The 21,083-nt window shown below is 42.0% G+C and overlaps 1 protein-coding gene across 1 annotated transcript in view; it reads right to left on the reverse strand.

The window, feature by feature from the left end:
- PARM1 (prostate androgen-regulated mucin-like protein 1) overlaps nt 1-19,748 on the reverse strand; it is a 116,118-nt gene extending 96,370 nt beyond the window's left edge. The window contains exon 1 of the mRNA XM_023737641.1: nt 19,649-19,748. Within this exon, the coding sequence (XP_023593409.1) occupies nt 19,649-19,691 (43 nt within the window). The 5' untranslated portion in view covers nt 19,692-19,748. The remainder of the gene's footprint in view (nt 1-19,648) is intronic.
- Nucleotides 19,749-21,083: the final 1,335 nt, after the last annotated feature.

Here is a 21,083-nt window from a genome sequence, read left to right on the forward strand (position 1 = left end):
GGAATAATTATCATAAAGTACAATCTTTGATGGAAAAGTTTGGTCATCCCAAGCATGTGCCCCAAACCGGATATATGAGCTGGTTGACCTTCTCACCCCTTATATAACCTCAGATTTCCTGATTAACTCCTTTAATCTTAATTGTTTAAAAAAAAAAAAAAAAATCAAAGCTTCTAAAACTCTTTGCTCCTGGTCTCCTGGGCACTGATGTTGGGTCCCAGGCTGTCTTACCACATTGCTTTGGCAAAACAATGCCTCTCCCTGAGATGTTAAAAATATAATGAGGCTGTTCTCTTGCTTTGTAACTCTTTATCTCAGCATGAACTCAGTTCTCATCAAGGAATTTTGTTTATAGTATCAGAGCTTTACAATTTTTTATTCTTGAAGAAAAACCCAAATCAATAACGGCTTTAAACAGTAGAACTCTCACTTAGGATATTTCTCTTGCTTACACAAGCAAAAACTATCTAAATAATTAAATCTTGTGTAAGTTAAATTACATTTTTTCCAGAGGGAAGAGTTTCAAAAGTTGATTTTCAGTCTGACATATAAAGGATGCCATGATTGCAAAACAGTATCAAGTAGACAGCTACAGAACAAAATAAATGTTCATATTCTACCTAATAAACATCTTAGTTACTCATCAGAAGACATGGATGTATGTGACCATGGCTGCTAAATGTACAGAATACCCTGGTTTTTTTTATGGGGTGGGGGGAATTGAATTTTAGACATCAGGAAAATGCATGAATCCATGAATATTAATTTTCCCTGAAAAATACATTTTTTTCCAATGCTACTTTTTCTCCCACTTTTTTAATTCTTCTGATTATTTCAGTAAGGAAGGAAGCAAATAAGGAAGGAGGGAAGCGCACATTCCACCCACAAATACACACACACACACACACACAAACACACACACATACTATTCACACTGATAAATAGGAACCTGCTGTCCTGGAATATCAGAATTTCTACATTTTTCCATAAAAAATTTCTGTGACCTCTTATGCCTCCACATCCAACAATATATTCCATAGAACAGAGAAAAATATAGTTTTTAGGAGTGGGTCACATCTTTTCTGCACATAAACAGAGGGGAGTCATCATTCCTACACCACAAGGAACTACACCAAAAAAGAGTGTAGCTATTTTCATCTCCTAAAACCTCCTGACTTCTTTCTATTGTCTTCCTGAATCTATCTCAGACACCATTTTGAAGAGATACAGTATTAAACATGGCAGAGAAAAAGTGAAATGGGTACCCTTGAAATTTGCCACATGCCTCCCAAATGTAGCAGGCTACCGCTGTTGCTGTTGTTAGACTCTATGTACCACAAAACAAAATGCTGGCTACTGGCCACAGCCAGATCAGAACGTTCCTGGACCATCTAGACATCTCCCACAGTTGGTAGAGCGGCCGAGTAAGGAAGACTGCTGTTGCGTAGTACAGCTTATTCTGTGTGGGGATGTTAAGGAGGGCCATTAAAGATCTCATTGATTTAGACTGGTGGTTTTCAATGGTTCTGATAAGTTTGGAAATATGTGAAGGCATTTCCTCCCTCCCTCTTTTCCTTCGTTTTTTTCCTTACCCTACACCCACAACCTAATGCCTGTAGGGCGTTACTGGTATTTAATGGTCAGGGACCAGAGATGCTGTCATCATGTGTCAAAGAAACGTCTCCTTCCAAATTCCCATAGCATTCTGGGTGAGAAACACTTGATTTCAACAGTCTCAACCAGTCTTCTATTATCAAGAGAAATAAATAAATAAACAAAACACTTGAGGTGACAGCAACTGCTATTTTGAATGAAAGTGGTTTATAATTGATTAAAGTCATTGTTTCTTTTATCAGTAGGGGAGAGTCATTCATGAACATGGTTTAGATGTGAAGATAACATAGTTACATTTGTTCCAAGCTTGGCAGGTTAGCATAGCTCAAAAGAGCAAACAGCTCACAGCAGTTTGGGGGAGTAATGTTTGGGGACAGGACACTTCTTACTGGAAACCTCTGCTGCTAGAATAACTGAGAAGATAGGAGAAGGTTTTCCCTTTCTACACAGGAGGGCACACTTCCTTTTAAATCCTCTAGTCGAGGCTGCGGAAGTTCCTAGGTGGCGCAAACAATTAAGTGCTCATCTACTAGCTGAAAGGCTGGTGGTATGAACCCACCCAGAAGCACCTTGGAAGATGGACCTGTCGATCTGCTCTGAAAGGTCACAGCTTTGAAAACCCTACGGAACAGTTCTACTCTGCACATGAGTGGGAATCGACTTGACGGCAATAGGTTTTGGGTTTAGTCTAGGTTCATGACATCAGGGTAGATTTCTAGAGTCCGTTGCTTACAGAAACAAGTTCAAACGCCTTAGCAGGTGGCTTTAGAACAAAAGGTAGAAGATTCAGGTAACCACTGTGTGAGAGGGCAGAGAAAGAAGTAGGTTATTCTTGTTTGGGAAGTCATTCTAGAATGTTGTCCTCCTCCATTCTCTGCTAACCAAAATCCTCTTCATCCTGCAAGCATTTGGTGAAGTAAAAACCAAATAAAAATTATTCTGTTTCTATCACTGAAGCAGATTATGTTGAGAGGGGAAAGGGGGCCAGCCCACAGTGAAGTACCTCTATCTGACATCACCCTTCATTTTTATAGGACATGTTTGCCATCATAAACTCATGTTTATTGGGCTAGTCAAGGCTCTGTTTTGACAGCACATTTCAAAGGATAAACTGTGAATTCCAGTGTTAAGAAAGCTTACTTACACAGAAATAAAACCCATGCCCTTTCTCACTGAGTCCAAAACCAAACAGATACATGAGTTTTTTAGAGGACACATACTGGTTATCTCTCACTAATGGTGTCCCTGTGTGACGTGAACTGTTAGTGCACTCAACTGTTAACTGAAAGGCTGGTGGTTTGAACCCACCCAGAGGCTCCTCAGAAGAAAGGCCTGGCAGTCTGCTTCCAAAAGGTCACAGCCTTGAAAACCTTTTGGAGTACAGTTCTACTCTGCAACACATGGGTGGCCATGAGTTGGAAATGACTTGATGGCAAACGGCTTCGTTCTAACTGTGGATCCTTTAAAACATGATCCTTACTGGATTCATTTATCTAGAGTGAAATTTTGTCAGGAAGTGGAGGTAAGGGTAGTTTCCCAAAGATAGCAATCTTGTCTGGAAAGTCATTATCATGCCCTTCCGAAATTCCTTTGCTGATGTGCAATCACAGGAAGCAGGCCAACTGGGTCTCCAGCCACCTCTCAGCTCTCCTTTCTGTGCATCCTGTGGGGCCTTTTGGTGTGCAGTGTTTTTATGGTGTCTCTCACTGCACCTCTTATCCAGGTGGTGTCCCAGATCCCAAGCCACCTTCCTTTATCAAAATGTATTTGTCTGTAGGACACTCCTTCAAGGCCCTATGCTCTTCTGCATGCATGGCAATACATAAATAGTGTACAGCAATATTGTATTTTTATGCAAATAACACACATCTTCTACATTTGTTTGCCAACCGTGCCCTCCCCCTGCAAGGTATTTTCATAAGCCCTGATATGCTATTTTTTTTACATGTTGCTGTAAAAAAAAATTAGCATAGTGTGCTTACAAAAATACCTCGTAGGGTAGGGGAGGGTGTGGTTGGCAAATAAACTACTAACCAAAAGGTTGGCAGTTCGAATTTATCCAACAGTGCTGCAGAAGAAAGTCCTGGTGATTTACTTCTGTAAGACTACAGCCACTGAAAACCCTATGGAGCATAGTTCTTCTCTGACACACATGGGTTGCCATGAGTTGGAGTCGACTCAATGGCAATGGGTTTTTTTAAGGATAACAACATGAACAATGTTAAAGGGGCTTTGGAGTCCCTTAAGTAAGGGGTCTTACGTTTACATGGGTTTTTAGTTTCAGTTCAGCCACTAACTAGCTGTGAGACCTTGGGCTCCTGATCTTTGAGCCGCGGTTTCAAAACTCTACAAGCGCAGTGCACCAAACATATATGGGCTTACACTTGGGAGGAAGGGATATCAAACCAAGACCCTGTCCCTGCTCTCTAACGACTGAGTCTAGTGGAACTAACATATGCAAACAACTTATTGGGAATTTTGAGCTTTCAGGATGAAGAGGATTTTGGTTAGCAGAGAATGGAAGAGCACAACATTCTAGAATGAGGAAATCGCATGAGTAAAGGCAGAGAGGCTTGAAGGTATATGACAAGTATTCCCACTTTGGGAAGACTTCCCAAACAAGAATAACCTACTTCCTTCTCTGCCCTCTCACACCATGGTTAGCTGCATCTCCTTTCTTTTATTCCCCCTCTAATTCAGATGCAAAGCCACCTGCTAAGGAGTTTGGACTTGTTTCTGTAAGCAGTAGTGAGTTTAAAAGACTCTCTTCATAAAATCTTTTATAATGGAAAAATTTAATCATATACAAAAAGGGAGAAAAGAGTATAATGAATGCCCATATTCCTATCACTCAGTTTCAACAGTTATTAACTTGCAATCACTTTTTTTCTTCAATACTCCCACCTACTTTCCCAGTTCTATATTATTTTGAAGGAAATTCTAAATATCATAGCATTTCATTTGAAATATCAGTCGGTATCTCTAAAAGATAAGAACTCTTTTGGAAACATAAGGGCTATAACATTATCATACTTAAAATATTAATAATACCTTACTATCATCAAATATCTAGGCAATATTCAAATTTATAATTGTTTTATAAATGTCATAATTTCCTTTTGAAGTTTTGGTTTAATTCAGGAGACAAATAAGGGCTGCAGCTGTGACTGGTTGCCGTGTCCCTTAAATATCTTTTTAATCTATAAATTCACACGCCATCTTTCTCTCAATCTGTCTCCTTTTTCCTTGCAATTTATTTATTGAGTAAATGCCGTTGTTTAGCCTGTAGAGTTTTCCATAGGTTATATTTTGCTGATTTCATTCTTGTAGTTTTATTTAACATCTTTCTTGGTCTTCTGTTTTTCTTGTAATTTCATTATTGGATGTAGAAGCTTGATCAGATGTAGGTTCCTTTTATTTTGACAAGACTATTTCGTGGAGGATGATGTGCTCTTCCATCAGGAGATACGGTATCTGATTACCTCTTACCTCATGATGTTGGCAGCCACTGATGATCAGTGCCATTAATTCATTAGGTGGTACAATACGGTGATATTCTAGTCTCACTATGCCTTCTTCACTTATTACCGTTATTTTCAAGCACATAAAGCACACATTATACCTTTTTTACCAACCACGCAACCCCCTCGTGCATTATTTTCCTAGTCATGCTATGTGTGTTATATGTGTGGGCATGTTATTTATGTGGGCACATTATTTGCAAAAAATCTGGTAGCTGGACTATTCTATAAAGACAATCATCCCATCATCTAATATTTGGTTACCAAGTGGTACACTTCATAAAATAAAGGCAGAAAAAGAACCTGACTCTATCTAAACCAAAATCAAACCTGTTGGATCAAGTCTATTCTGACTCATAACGATCCTATAGGACAGGGTAGAACCGCCCCATAAGGTTTCCAAAGAGTGGCTGGTGGATTCAGACTGCCAACCTTTTGGTTAGCAGCTGAACTCTTAACCACTGTGCCACCAGGGCTTCTGATTTATCTACCTAGCTATTATTTTTCAAAATAATGTGTTGGTTTGGTATTCTCCAATGGAGATCAATAAAGTTTTGTGTTATCATTATAATTTTGTTGTTGGTATCATTATGAACTCATGGTTTAAACATATTCAATGTGTTTCAATCCATTACAATTATTATCCACATGAATGTTCAAATTATCCCATCTTTGGCCAGTGGGAGCCTCATTAAATGGTTCTAAGTCCTTTTGACAGGCCCTACTAGTCTTTGATAGTGTATTTGCTATCTGGTATAAGAAGATATTCCAGGTTCACCTTATATGCGGAATTAGCCACTACTTCAAGGAGGCTTTATTTCTTTCAGTGGAAATGGAATTTAGAAACCATAATTTGAGCATCTGGAAGACTCTTAAGCAGATCTGGGTCTGCTTCTCCTTTGTAGAGGAAACCAGGCAATTTGGCTTGGTTTGAATGTGTCCAAAAGACTAGCCAGAGATTCTGAGAAGAGAAAGGTTGCCATTTAGGAGTTACTGCAATAGTCTAGATGATAAGGTATTCAACCACGGTTGTAGCTGTCAGGATGGAGAAGCAGAGCAGAGTTAAGAGAAACTAAGTTTAAACAAGAATATTTAGCAATGGATTTGGTAGTCCAAGGCAGGGGAAGGAGGGGTGGCAAAGGTGGGTAAAGATTAAAGACCTGGGTTCAAAGCCCAGCTCTTTAACTTACCAACTGTATGATCTTGAGCTCATTACTTAATTTCTGAACCTCAGTGACCTCAACTGCAAAATGGGAATGACAATGCCTACCTCATGGGGTTGTTGGAAGGACTTAGATGAAGTTGCAGATAAACAAACATAGTATAATGTGTGATGCCTAGTGAGAATAAAAATAAAAAACATGAATTCTCCTCCCTCTCTCCAACATGTCTAGTTTTATCTATGAGGGGTTAGCCTAAATCACATCATATCCTCTTTTAGTCCTATCTGCTCTAGACCTCTGTCTAGTCACTCTTGCATTGTTCTCTGATAATGCAAATACGTATTGTAGTAGGGAAAGAACTACAAGTCTGTTTAAAATTAAAAATAAGAGTTTTATTATTGCAAAAAAGGCATTTTGCAAAACGGGGAAACACAGAGTCAAGAAGCCCTTAACAAAGTACTCCAAGGAGCTGTTCATTTACAGAGACTTACAAAGACAAGTAGAAGGGTACAGCAAAAACTTTTGTGATTGGTTGATATTTACAGAGTTAGAGATGGGTTAGAACTAGGTAATGGAAAAGTACAGGGCTTTGTAAGGGCCCAGGCACAGGTTAGAAAAACATTTTTTTAAGGGGAGCGAAGTAGGCATTTTCTGAGAATTGGCTTAGCCACTCAAGTCACATGTTTAACACCGGTACAAGCTGCTCTTAATGCTGGTTACTTCTAATTGTAACAAAACTACATTTTTCTGTAGAACTTACTTACTTCAAGGTAGGTAACAGGCTGCATTACGTGACAGAGCTGTCTTTAAAAACACAAAATGGAGTCACTTAGGACAAGAAGGGATTTGGCCTAGACCCTAGCCAGAAGTCCCAGTCATGTCAAGAGCCTCAGTTTTTGGAATGCTTTTCCTCAGTATTAAAAATAGATTCTCCAAAATTTGCTTAAACCACATCTTATTGATTATTTTATTGAAGAGATGATACAACAAATTCAGTGCTGCCAAAAGATAAACAATTTTTCAGCGCTCTGATTTTCTTCTTTGATATCTAAGTTGACAAATTTCATTTTAGAAAAGCTTAGAATAATGTTTTAAGAAATTGCTTCCATAAGTGACAAACACTGAAGAGATTAAAAACTAAAAGAATCTTAAATACTCATCAGTTAGCCCAGGCCCTCTTAAAATACTACCCAAGATGGTCATTCTGATCAACGATTTATGCAGCACTCCGGCTTTAGAAAATGTAATATTACTTCAGGTCAATTCCTTCCCAGAACCTTCCATGCCCATTACGTCAGTGAAGCCCTGTAAACCTTTCTGAGGTCATTTGCTTCTGTAAGATCTTATCTTTGAGGGCTCCACCAGAATGATTTTTGGAGCAAGATTTTGAGGATCGAAATAGCCATCTAGCAGTAACTAGAGCCACATTTACTGTTGATAAAGGGAGATTAAGAATAGATATTCATAATATCGTTACTTTTGTAATTGCAAGGCAACACAAGCTATTAAAAAATTCAGGCAGTATATAAAAGCATGGAGGGTAAAAAGTGAAACTGACCCCAAGTTAACTTGCCAGAGGTAACCACTGTATCCTTTCAAACCTTTATTTTTTCAGCAGGCACACACATACACCTGTTTTACATGTTTCATCACCATGTACATTTTATTCTGAAGCTTGGTTTTTCACTCAATATAATGTAACCATTTTTACAAGCCAGTACATTATGAATCATCTCATTCTTTTAAGTTGTTTAATGTTTTGCCAGGTATGAATGTATGTTAATTTATCTACCACTCTATTGTTAGACATTTTCATTGTTTCCAATTTATTACTACGAAAAACAGTTCTTAACAAAAATGACTCTGAATCAGGTAAAGCCTCTAGATGTATCAGTTTCAAGAAGTGCAGGGGTCAAAGGGATGTGTTAAGTAACACTATGAGGTTGCATCTAACAAAAATACAGGTAAGGGACTCGATTGCTTCAACAACAACAAAATTACAAAAAAAGAAAAAGGAATGGAATATTATGAATCAAAAGAAACTTGAGAGATAGTGTTTGGATCCTACTTGTACAACCCAATTGTTTAAAAAATGAGAAAATGGGGGAAATTTGGACACTGACTGGATCTTGTTAAGGAATTAATGTTTTAGGAGTGATGACAGTATTGGGATTAATCAAGAAGAGAGATCAGTTGCCCACTCACCGAGACCGCATGGAGTCCCTGGGTGGTGCAAAAGGCTAATGTGCTTGGCTGCTGAGCAAAAGGTTGGAGGTTAGAGTCCACTCAGAGGCACCTTACAAGAAAGACTTGGTGATCTACCAGCCATCAGAAAGGCCTAGTGAAAAACCAGCCTTTTAAAACTGTATGGAGCACAGTTCTACTCTGACACACATGGAGTTGCCATTAACATCAGAGTCCTAATCTTTTAGAGAACATCAAAACGTATAGATGAAATAGTATGATCAACTGGGGCTAGAGATGGAGGGGGTGGGGTTTTAGATGAAACATGAGTGGTGCTGAGTATTAGCTGGGTGATAAGTACAGTCTTTTGTACTTCTGTATATGTTCATAGTTTCCATAATAAAAATAAATTTAGAAATCAGCACTTAAATGCAACTTTTGAAAACTATTACAAAACAAGACAAGACTGTCACTTACTGAGAGACATTAAAAAAAAATTACCAAAAATTAGCTGTAATTTTTTAAATCTCAAAAACTACATTTCCCCTCTTTCTGTTAAACTTCCAAGCTCTCTATTCTCAGTGAGATAGTCATTTTCACTCTTTCAGAAGTCACACTTGCCATTGAGATTTCGGACATCACAAGCCTTCTTTTGTTGGTGTGTGTTCCTGGCCTTCATTTTAATCAGGGAACGTGGTATCTCCCGTGGGAGGTGAGGTGGCAGAATGGTCACCTGCCCTCCAGTGTCACACTCACAACACCAGACATTTCCCTGGCGGTCTCCAGCACAAGGTCAAGATTACCATCCTTTGCCACAACTCTGCTTGAGAGTCAATGCTGCTGTCCTTTAAGGTAGTCGAATGCCTTCAAGAATGAACAAGTCGACCTCACAGAACAAGCAAGCCATATATTTTTAATATAAAGTGTCCTCTTTATCCTTCTGTGGCTTGTTTACAGGTTGCTCTTCAAGTTGATATAATCTTAAATTTTGCCATGATCTCTAAGGATTCAAGACTAGTATGTTGTTATTTTTAAACTCATGTTCTTATTGACAGCCACTAAATAATTAAATGTTCCTATTTTGAGTGAGCCAGAAAGCACCATGAGCTGGATGAAGAGGCTGGGAGATATGCCAACATGGGTGACTTTAACACCAGCTATGTCCAGGGGTGTCAGCCCTGCATGGTTGATAACAAGGCTCCCTATCAAGGGTTTGATATTAGTCAGGACTTTACCATCACTACTGTTTACTGCTTGACCTAAAACATTATTCATATTTCAGAATCACCAAGGAAGGCAAAATGCAGAGTCCATAAGGCCAAGAAAACCCTCATTCTCTCCTTGAGCATATTAAGGACTAACATCTCTGTCATGGATTGAATTATGTCCCCCCAAAAATGTGTGTATCAATTTGGCTGGGCCAGGACTCCCAGAATTGTGTGATTTTTCCTATATGTTGTAAATCCTGCCTCTGTGATGTTAATGAGGGAGGATGGGTGGCAGCTGTGTTAGTGAGGCAGGACTCAATCTACAAGATTAGATTGTGTCTTGAGGCAATCTCTTGAGATACAAAAGAGAGAAGGAAGCAGCAGACAGGGGGACCTCATACCACCAAGAAGGCAGTGCCGGGAGCAGACTGCATCTTTTGGACGTGGGGTCCCTGTGCAGAGAAGCTCCTAGTCCAGGGGAAGATTGATGAGAAGGCCAACAGAGAGAGAAAGCCTTCCCCTGGAGCTGACGCCCTGAATTTGGTCTTTTAGCCTACTTTACTGTGAAGAAATAAATTTCTCTTTGTTAAAGCCATCCACTTGTGGTACTTCTGTTATAGCAGCACTAGATAACTAAGACAACCCCCAACTCTTAATTTCTGAAATTACTTCACTTTGACAAACGTTCCCTTAGTCTCAAAGCACTTTTCATCATCAAGCTATTTTCAGTTATTCAGAAAATTCTCAAAATCTGTTCAAATCTTCTCTACTTGAGCTCAAAGGTGACATTTACTTAACCGGCCAGAGAGTTTAAGAAGTTTCAGTTATTTTAAAGTGATATCTATGGCAAAGAAAAAAAGTGTTTTATATGTGCACAGCTTGAAAACAGCTGATTTTAAAGTTTAGCTTTTATAATTCTCAATGAAGACTAAAAGCCTGACTCATTTTATTTTAAAGCTATTTAGAAACACTAGACATAAGCACCTGAAAGTAAGCAAGTTTGCCAATGCCTCATGTTTGGATGATCTAAGGCAAAATTTATATTAAGTCTAATTTGCCAGCTCTCAAAAATGTACTTAATAATTATATTTTGAGTACCCCCCTATGTGCCACACACTCTCCCAGCACTGGAGATACCACAGTAAACAAAAGATAAAATCCCTGTCCTCCCGGAGTTATGCTTTAGCTGGGGAGACGGGGGAGGAGTGGGGAGATAGACATTAGAGAAAGAGTAGAGCCAAAAGTCAAGAGCCAGATAAGGGGCATTCGGAATGTGGTATTGGCAGGTGGAACAGCCTGCAATTCTACAACGTTGGTCAGGGTAAGTGTAAATGAGAAGGTGACATGTGCACAAAGGTTTTAAGGAGGTGAGAGAATTCGCCAGACAGAGAAACCAGCCACTGCATAACGTAAGAAAACCAGTGTGGCTGGAGTAGAGTGGGCAAAGGAAAGGGCAGAAGACCAGGTCTGAGGATGAATGTGGCACAGCTCATGCAGTCTTGAAGGTCAATGTAAGGACTTGGACTTCTACTCTGAGTGCAATGAGAAGCCATTGCAGGGTGTTGAACAGAGCAGTTACATTATCTGACACATTTCCAATGGATGAACTGTTGCCATGTAGAGAACAGACTCTAGGAGGGAAAGGGTAAGAGCTGGTGGACTAGAGAGGAGGCCACTGCAGTATTCCAAGAGAAAGATGCTGATGGTGGCTCAGATCAGAGTGAGAGCAATGCAGGCGGCAAACAGTGGTTTAATTCTGTATATATTTTGAAGGTAAGGACCGACTGAGGGGTATTGAGAGAAAAAGACGAGTCAAGGATGACTCAAGTTTTCGGCCTGAGCAACTAGAAAGTTGGAGTTGCCATTGATTGAGATGCAGAGGGCTTCAGGTGGAGCCTCTTTGGAGAGGGAAGTTCAGTAACTTGCCTCTTTTCCAAGGCCAAGAAAGAGGTGTACATCCCACCGGATTTCTTCATGACTCTCTTAGCACCCTCTGATGAGCAAGTGGTAATGAGGTCCTCTCAATTTGTACTTTTGAGATGTACAAAAATCTTCCCATAATATGACGTATTATAAAGTAACTCAATAGAATGATTAGAGTCTTAATCATTTCCCTAAACACACATAAACAGTGCACTGTAGCTTTTACATAGGAAATAAACAGAGCATCCTTTTACCCTTCAAATAATTGTTACTGTTCTTGGTAAAAAATCTAAATTACAGTACAAAGCAAGAGTCACATGGTGTGGAAAGTTTAACCATCGAATAAAAGCCCAGTACCAAGACAGCAGTATCTCTCTGTTGTCTGTCTGTGGGAATCGCAAAAGCTTTTCCAAAGGAAACTGAAAACATTTCATAAGGGGCAGGCAGCACTAGCAACAACCCTTCATGGATGCAGTAGTGGGTGAATAAACTCTGTCAGTAATGAGGTTCTATCTCTGCACTACCCAAAGCTGGCAAGAATGCCATAATTCAAAAGGTAACACTTTATATGTTTTAATAACCCCATATAAGGAAATAAGGGCCCTCGTGGCGAGGTAGGTAAGTGTTCAGCTGCTAACCAAAAGCTTGGCAGCTCGAATCCACCAGCTGCTCCCTGGAAACACTATGGGGCAGTTCTACTCTGTCCTATAGGGTTGCTATGAGTCGGAACCGACTCTACCGCAACAGGTTTGGTTTTTATGAGGAAATATAATGTGTTCTAACCAGTGGGAAAGGAGCCCTGGTGATTCAGTGGTTAAAACACTCAACTGCTAACAGGAAGGTCGGAGGTTCAAATCCACCAGCACCTTGACAGGAGAAAAGACCTAGCTATCTGCTCCTATAAAGACTGACAGCCTAGGAAACTCTATCAGGCAGTTCTCCTCTGTCCTATATGGTCAGAATCAACTAGATGGCACCCAATAACAGCAACCAGTGGGAAGTCTGGATGGTAGCTCTAAGTTTACAATCATGGCCAAAGATAAATAAATAACCAAACAAAAACTTCTCTCCTCTAATTCCTTTCACGTTCATTCAACACATGCACTAAATTCTCATGGCCTTATTTCCTCCCTGATGGAAAATAAAATCAGATGTCAGAATTCGGAATGCAAGTGGACAATATTATCATCAAAGTTGTATTCCATCGCTTGCCTTATTTTGTGCTGAAGAGACATGTTGTCTAAATATTACACCTGATAACTTCCTACAATTTTTTTTTCCATTTAGTTACAGTTACTTGTTCAGATTTTGCCTTAGGTATAGAAGGTACAAGTTTCCACCACAGTCCAATTGCTTAGAAGATTTTGTTTTTCTCTATCTGCCTTAAAATTAGGTCTAATATGTAGCTTCAGTCTCTAAGCAGGCACAGCTTTCAAGTGATATCAACAGAACTATCCAGCAAGAATTATATAAACCTTATGTAATTAATATTTGTGAGATGTTTTAAGAACCTGGCACAAAAGAGATCATTAAAATCCAAAGCTATTCTATAACTTTCTTTCTTAATCAGCTGCCAACTAGATTCTAGAAGGCTTCTAGTTCCAGCTCCTATGCAAGAACGTTGCTAGCATTTAAAACATACTCAGTTTTTTTTAAAAAAGGAAGGGTCAAAAGGGGTTGGCTGATGTAGCCTCGGGATGACTACAGTAATCCCACCAATTGTTCAGAAACACACGACAGTGCACAGTTAATGGATAGGCAATCATATTCTAAGTATTTCATTGGAGTGAGAGCTGCCTCTGAATCCTAATCCATGTAGCTGCTACCTGAGAAAAAGCTGCTCTTAAATCTTCTTTAGTGCAGGGCTACTAAAGCCTGGTAAGACAAGGGGCAAAATAAAGCAAATCCTGCCTCTAATCCAGTGCATAGATGAAACGCCAATAGTAGAGTTGCCAGATAAAATATAGGACGCTCAGTTAAATCTGAGTTTGAGATAAACAACAAAAAAATTTTTTGGTCTAAGTATGTCCCAAATTGCATAGGATATAGTTGGCTTAAAAAAAAATTTGTTTACTTGGAATTCATATTTGATGGGGTGCATGTATTTTTGTTTGCTAAATGTGGCATCCTTACCCAAAGGAAAATTAAAACAGTTCATTTCCAACTGACATTATACCACCCTGCACCAATGAGAAACATAGATGAAAAGAATTCTGTAATTGTCTATCTTGTTTTAATGATTTCTAACACTTGTAAGGAGCCCTGGGGGTGCAGTGGTTAAGCCTTCAGCTGCTAACCAAAAGGTCAGCAGTCGGAATCCACCAGCCACTCCTTGGAAACCCTATGGGGCAGTTCTAGTCTGTCTTACAGGGTCGCTATGAGTCAGAATTGACTTGACAGCAATGGGTTTTTTGTTTTTAGTTTATGACTTGTAAAATGGCAAAGGTCCTAAGGTTTATAAATGGCATTAAAACAGCTGAAAGAAAATGGCTATGCTGATGTAAAGGGTTACAAACATTTAAAGTTCCACACATCAGAACATCAGATATTACATCAATCCCTGTCTCTTAAATAATTTAAAGTGTGGCTTAAAAAGTAATGTCATGAGCTACATACACAAATCAGTGTAATTTCACCATCACTCTGCTTGAGCATTAACTGGATGATAACCTGACAGCCCTGCATCTCCAAGTGAAAAGCGATCACTGGACGAGGCAATGCTCCCTACCTGCGCACCTCCTTTAAAACTACACTGCCTTCTAAACAAAACATTTACTTTTCTAAGCAACTGTTTTATTTGACCTCTTATTAACAACGCAAATATTTGATTCCTAAACTACCACGTCCAATTTCAGAGGCAGGTACTTTCAAAAGGAAGCAAACCGCTGTAACTGCAACGGCAGAAGGATTCTTTTCGCCTGGGTGTTAAGGCAGTCAATCCCTTTTCAAAATATTTTTCAACTGTCACTCTCCATTGTTTCCAGTGGGTGGTGTACCCCCTGCCTGGAGTGGGGGGATTATTGCTTAAGAAAGTCTGCTTAAACTAAACCGTAAATACTTGGCCAATATTTTCCTCATGAAAACACAAGCACAAATAGACCAGGCCCAAATGCTCAAGTTAAATTAGAGATTTGGCAATTACTAATGATTCTGGGCTCTGGAGAGAGCCAGTCTGGATTATTCACATACCATGACCTATCTTTTCCTAATTTGTTTGATATGAGCTATCCAAAAGTTTGTGCCTCTGAGAACCTGACCTTAAGGTTTAGCTGAGTTAGACTTTTGAAACCCACCATTTTGCAAAAGTGTCTGTGGAAGAAATAAAGTCCTTGGTTAGACTTTACTTCTACTTGTTACTGAGCATTTTTTGGACTGTTGCACTAAATCTGAGCTGGCACATTATTAACCTTTTCAAATTAGGCGTTTAGTAGGCTCAGCTGAATATTTTCTTAATTTGCATGTTAGGGTTTGCCAGAACAGCTGGCACTGTACTTGAATATTAGTTAAGATCTTTGATTTACATAGTGTAAGTGCAAACATATATATTCTGTTTTGGAAGAATATGACCTAATCAGAGCAGAGTATAGTAAACTAGTGATGAGAATAAAGCAACAACAATAGCTAATACTTATTGAGTACTTAGCGTGCCCCAAGCACTGTTCGAAATCCTTTTAGATTTAAGCCTTTGAACAACCTTATGAGGTTATTTATAAAGAAAACAAAAATCCTCACAACTGGACCAATAAGCAACATTATGATAAATGGAGAAAAGACTGAAGTTGTCAACGATTTCATTTTACTTGGATCCACAATCAACGCCCACGGAAGCAGCAGTCAAGAAATCAAACGATGTTACTGCATTGGGCAAATCTGCTGCAAAAGACCTCTTTAAAGTGTTAAAAAGCAAAGATATCATTTTGAGGACTAAGGTGCACCTTACCCAAGCCAGGGTATTTTCAATCGCCTCATATGCATGAGAAAGCTGGACAATAGAAGAGTTGATGCATTTTAATTATGTGTTGGCAAAGAATAGCAAATATACCATGGACTGCCAGAAGAACAAACAAATCTGTCTTGGAAGAAGTACAGCCAGAATGCTCCTTAGAAGCAGGAATGGTGAGACTTCATCTCAAGTACTTTGAGAACATGTTATCAGGAGGGACCATTCCCTGGAGAAGGACATCATGCTTGGTAAAGTAGAGGATCAGCAAAAAAGAGGAAGACCCTCAATGAGATGGACTGACACAGCGGCTGCAACAATGGGCACAAACATAGCAATGATTGTGAGGATGGTGCAGGACTGGACAGTGTTTTGTTCTGTTGTACATAGGGTTGCTATGGGTGGGAACTGACTTGATGGCACCTAACGACAACAAGAACAGGGTGATTAGTAAATAGGAAAGCTTAGATTTGTACCTAGGCAATCTAGCTGCAGAGTCTACATGGTTGCCACTATGCAGCACTGCCTCTGTAAATGCATCAGATAACAATGGAGAGCTTCCATCCCCTTAGGTCAGGTTTCATGGGAAGGAGAGTAACATTTATTTGACTGTGACCACCGAGTCTAAATGAACAAGAGTTAATAAGGACAAAGAAATACAAGCAACCCTTCACCTCCACCCTCAACACTCCATAGGCAACCTCATTGTTCCTTTAAATGGCCATGCATTTTTGGCTTATTGGATAATTTGTGATGAGGCAACAGAACTGACATATACAGCCTTCAATGTGTAGAGTAGGGTATTTCTTCGATGATAAGGGCACTCTAAATGTTAGTCACCTGGAGAAAGGTGCCTGAGAGTCTCAGAACACAAATACGATCCCAAACTGGATGGCCAACTGTGAATCTAGCTCTCTGCTCTTGATCACCAAGGGACGAATCAGTGCACAGAGCGCCTGGGTAACGGGATGGAATGAAATGCTCTCCTTGGGGTCAGACCAGGGACAGAGAGGGCAGAACCCAAGGCAGGAGAAGTTGGGTTTGTGCTTCTGTAACCTATGTTTGTTTCCCTTCAGTCCTCCTTGAGTATTTGGAAAAGGCTTTTTGAAAGACCCAGTATATCTCAGATGTCTCAGTAAATTGGGCCATTGACTCCCCGGAGGGCAGCAATGATTGTGGTGGGAACAAAAGGAGAGAATCCAGAGAAGAGGGATAAAGAGCAAAGTAATGCAGTGGTCTGCCCACTCTCCCTCCCTTGCCAGTCTGGTGCCAAATCTTAGAGCTTCTGTCTTGTATTTTAATTTGGAGTCAGTATTCCTGTATGCCTTACACTGGCATAAAGGGTGTTTGGGAATGGTCTGTAAAATAACCATGCTAGCTTTCTACCACAATCAACTTTGAGAGAACTATAGATAGTCCAAGATTTCTCTCTTCCCCATTTTGTAAATACAAGGGAATAAATGTGAAGACACCTTTGCTAGGCTGTTAACAATGCACAAACATTTTCGAGTGTCCATTATACAGGCTCAAGGAAATGTGATGTACATATTGAGAGAGTTTGTTAAGCTAAAAAAAAGGTCCCCTAACCTTCTTTCTGGTGGTGCAGTGGTTAACAGCTCAGGCTGCTAACCAAAAGGTTGGCAGTGTGAATTCACCAGCTACTCCTTGGAAACCCTATGGGGCAGTTCTACTCTGTTCTATAGGGTCGCTAATCTACTCTACAGCAATGTGTTTTGTTTTGGTAACCTTCTTCCTGGCGCAACCTGAACATTTTTACAGATATCTTCCTGAAGCCTCTAAGCTGGGGAGAAAAATGGGAGGAAGAAACAGTCTGGTGGAACTATCTTGAGCTTGTGGAGGGAGCTGGAGGATGAGCTGCTGAAACATACCTGCTGCTGCCATTTCAAGACTCCTTGCTGCTCTCTCCTTTACCAACACACCCATTCTTTCTGGAAAAATACTATTTCTGATTCAAAAAAAAAAAAAAACACACTTCGAGGTACAAAGACTCTCATGAGGTATTTGTGCCATTTTATATATATATATATAGGACAATTTAAGTAACTATAACAACTGACCCCTAAAGCCACCTTTAGAGGTACAAACTCCAGAGGGTAAGAAGAAGCTTCCATTAGCTTCATCCTCTTCCTTCCCCACAGAATATGCACATAGAAACACAACCAGGAGGAGAGAGGCAGTATGTCCCTCACGGTTATCGGAGCCCCAGACCTGGGAGACCATAAACCTCTTGGCTCTGATCCCAGCACACCTGTGAATGGGTGAGGGTGGGGTTGCTCAGGCGGCCCTTGACCTACCATCCTCCTTACTCTGGCTATGGACAAGGGCAATTTTCCTGCCCTGAAATAGGGGGGCCAAAAGTCTAAGACTGTTGGGCTTTGTCCGACTGTGGGAGCGCGGGCATACACACACACACACACACACACACACACACACACAATCTTGAGCTCCTTGTTAGGAGGGTGGGAAAAACGCTACAATACACTCCTGTTAGGATTAATCCCGGTTTTTCCAATGGCAGAGCTGTTTAAAAAAAAAAAGGGGGAGGGGGCAATCCACTTAAAAGCGAATCTATTTTCTGGCTCTGTTGGCTCACTCAAGGTTTTCTGAACCTCATGAGCAGATTTAAAGTGAGAAGAAAGTGAAGGTCCTTCCATGTCATTTTGTAAACATGTTGCTTCTAGGATTACGTAAATTACCACGAATAGCAATGCTGGGACCGGGATGCGGCTGTTTCACCTACCCGGATCCCGGCGCTCTGAGCCCGGTCCGAGGTTGCTCAGCCAAAGCCTTTCCGCGCGCGGAGAGGCTTTGTGAACCGTTTGCCGACGCGTCTCCAAACCATGCACAGACCAGAGAGAAAAAGGAGTTTTCTCAAACGTTTAGCAAGTAGACGTTCAGTAAACTGCCTCAAGTTGGGAAACTTTTCCTTAAAACCGTATTATCTTTTGTGAGCTGCCATGACGTCCCTAGCTTAGTTTCAAGAGATCGTAAGGGATCTGGGGGCGGAAGGGGAGGGGAGGAGATACACAGATTACCAAACGCGTTGCCGTCGAGTCAATTCCAACTCATAGCGACCCTACAGCATGTACCAAATCAGCTTCTGCTGTGGCTTTTGATCATTCTTAACATGCCAGTGTCCGCGCAACCCTGGCTACTTTTCCCATCGGTGCCTTATACGTGACCTTAGCCATGATCTGCTGTCCCTTGTCGGGGCTGTATTTTCTGGAAAATTGGGTACCCGAACTCTAGACTCAAAGGGTTGCTCTGAATCTCTCCCTGGTCCCCACAACACCGCGAACTCAGTCCTCCTGCTTCTCCGCCTCCTGTTTCCAGTAGCCGCCGCGGTTGGTGATCCGAGACCCGGGAAGCGCGCGTGCGGAAGCGGTCCCCGCGACGGCGAGTGTGTGTGGAGAGGGGGTAAGGGTGCTAGATCTAGCCAAGTTATTAGTTTTTCCATGGGGAGCATTTTTTGCAGGCTCCGGACCACAGGCTAGACCTGCAAACTGCCTGCGGTGATCGGAGCCTGAGCCTGGCGGGGGCCGCCACCAGTGGGGCTGTTAGTGCAGCATCATTCCCAAGCGTAATTAGGAAGGGGCGCTGGAGACCAGAGGCCGCCAAGTCTTGCCCCGCTGCCGCTAAGCCACTGGCGAAGACTTCCCGTTGTTATTTCTTCCCCCCTGCTTTTTCATCCATCCCCCGGCCAAACCGCACCAAGAAGTCTGTTCTCAGGCTGTGGCAGACTGCAAGGTGCGCCCGGAGACCCCGGCGAGGAACGAGAAGCCTCGAAAAGCAGCCAGTGTCGCCCACCCGGGTTCAGTCGCGCCGCGCAGCCACCTGTTCCACGAAGCTGGAGTTTGTGCGGGAGTGGGCTGTGGCAGGAAGGACCCCTGTCATCCCCTTCTTCCGGCACGGCCCAGGATCTCGAAAGGCGCCCATCATCCCAAATCCAAATGGCGCACACACCTGCGTGCACCCCCGGCGGCAGCACGCACCACTCCAACCTCCCGCGGGCCACGACTTACTTCCCAGGTCTCCCCGCTTTAGACCCGGAGCCCAGACGGCGCCCCGAAGTACCTGCGGTGAAGATGCAAAGGGCGAAGAGAGTCTTGCAGACCATGGTACCCTGGTGCTTGGTGCCGAGCCCGACGTGGGCAGCGGGAGAGTTTGCCGGGACTGACTGAGCGCACTGGACGCAGGCGGCTCCTCCTCTGCCCCGAGGCTGCGGTGGGAACTGGAAGTCGTGCACCGCCCGGGCGGCTTCAGCGGCGGAAGGAGTGGTGAGCCGAGCGCGGCGCCGATCAGTCAGCTGCGTGCCTTGCGGCGCTCGGCACGCTTCTGCTCCATCCCAGCCGCCGGAGTCCAGGGCCGCCTCCGCGGTCCGCACCCGCCACCGCCAAACCCCTCCCACCCGGCCCAACGGCGACGACAGGGCCACCCCCCGCGCTCAGGTCCCCGGAGCCCCGGCCCAGAGCGGCCTCTACTGGACAGTCAAGGGCGCGAGATCAGAATTATTTAGTAAATGGTTGGAGCACTTCGCATTATGTCGGGAACTGGGGGAATGCAAAGAGATGTGAGCCAATCTTGATCTCTGCCCGCGGGAAGCTATCTCAGCTTTTCTTATATGAGGTTACAGAATTTAAACAGGTGACCATATGCCATCTTAAGCGTCACTTCGAAGAGCCAGACTCCACCATGGTAAGAGAGCATGCCCATTTCTTTCCAAGTATGGGAACCTTTCCTTCTTTTCTCCAAAAGTTGCTACTGGCACACTAAACCCTTCACACATTCAACCCCACTGCACTTCCTGGATCCTGAGCCAGGATGCCTGCCACCCTCTTCAGCTTCTTACTAGAAGAAACAGGACTAATGTCAGGTAACAGTAACTGTGCTGCATGTTGTATCATGATTCCTTCTAAGAACCCTATGAGATAGGAATGGTTATTTCATTCTATAGACGAGAAAACGAAGGCACAGAGAAGAGATGCTCAAGGTCCCATACCTGGTAAGGGCTGGACCCCCTAACTGAATAATTTGTGCACCAGGCCCATAATAATAACAATTGCTGACATTTCCTGAGTGATTGGTGCGTTAGGCACTGGGAAATGTGTGTACAGGTATAAACCAAGTTATTTCTCACAACAATTCTGTGAAGCGGGCACTCTTCCTCATTTTCAGGGGATGAAACTGAAGCACGGAGAGATTTAAGTACTTGTCCAAGATCACACAACTAGCCAATGGTACAGACAAGATGCCTGCCCAGGCACCCTGGACCATCTGCTGTACTCTACTCCTTCTCCAAAGTCCAAGGTTAAAGCTCTGTCTTTACTTAATTTCCCTCCATTTAGGCTTGCTGAGTTCTCACATCTCTGTCAAACCAGATGCCAGATTCTCTCCTAATACCAATGGTATTATGAGCCTGATGGTCTCTTTGTTTCTAGAACTGGGGAGCTGCAGGCATTAATGAGCCTTTCAAAAGAATTGATTTGCCCAGGACCATTAGCGGCACTGG

This window comes from Trichechus manatus, unplaced genomic scaffold (assembly GCF_000243295.1).
Source record: "Trichechus manatus latirostris isolate Lorelei unplaced genomic scaffold, TriManLat1.0 scaffold00105, whole genome shotgun sequence".
Classification (NCBI taxonomy): Eukaryota; Metazoa; Chordata; class Mammalia; order Sirenia; family Trichechidae; genus Trichechus; species Trichechus manatus.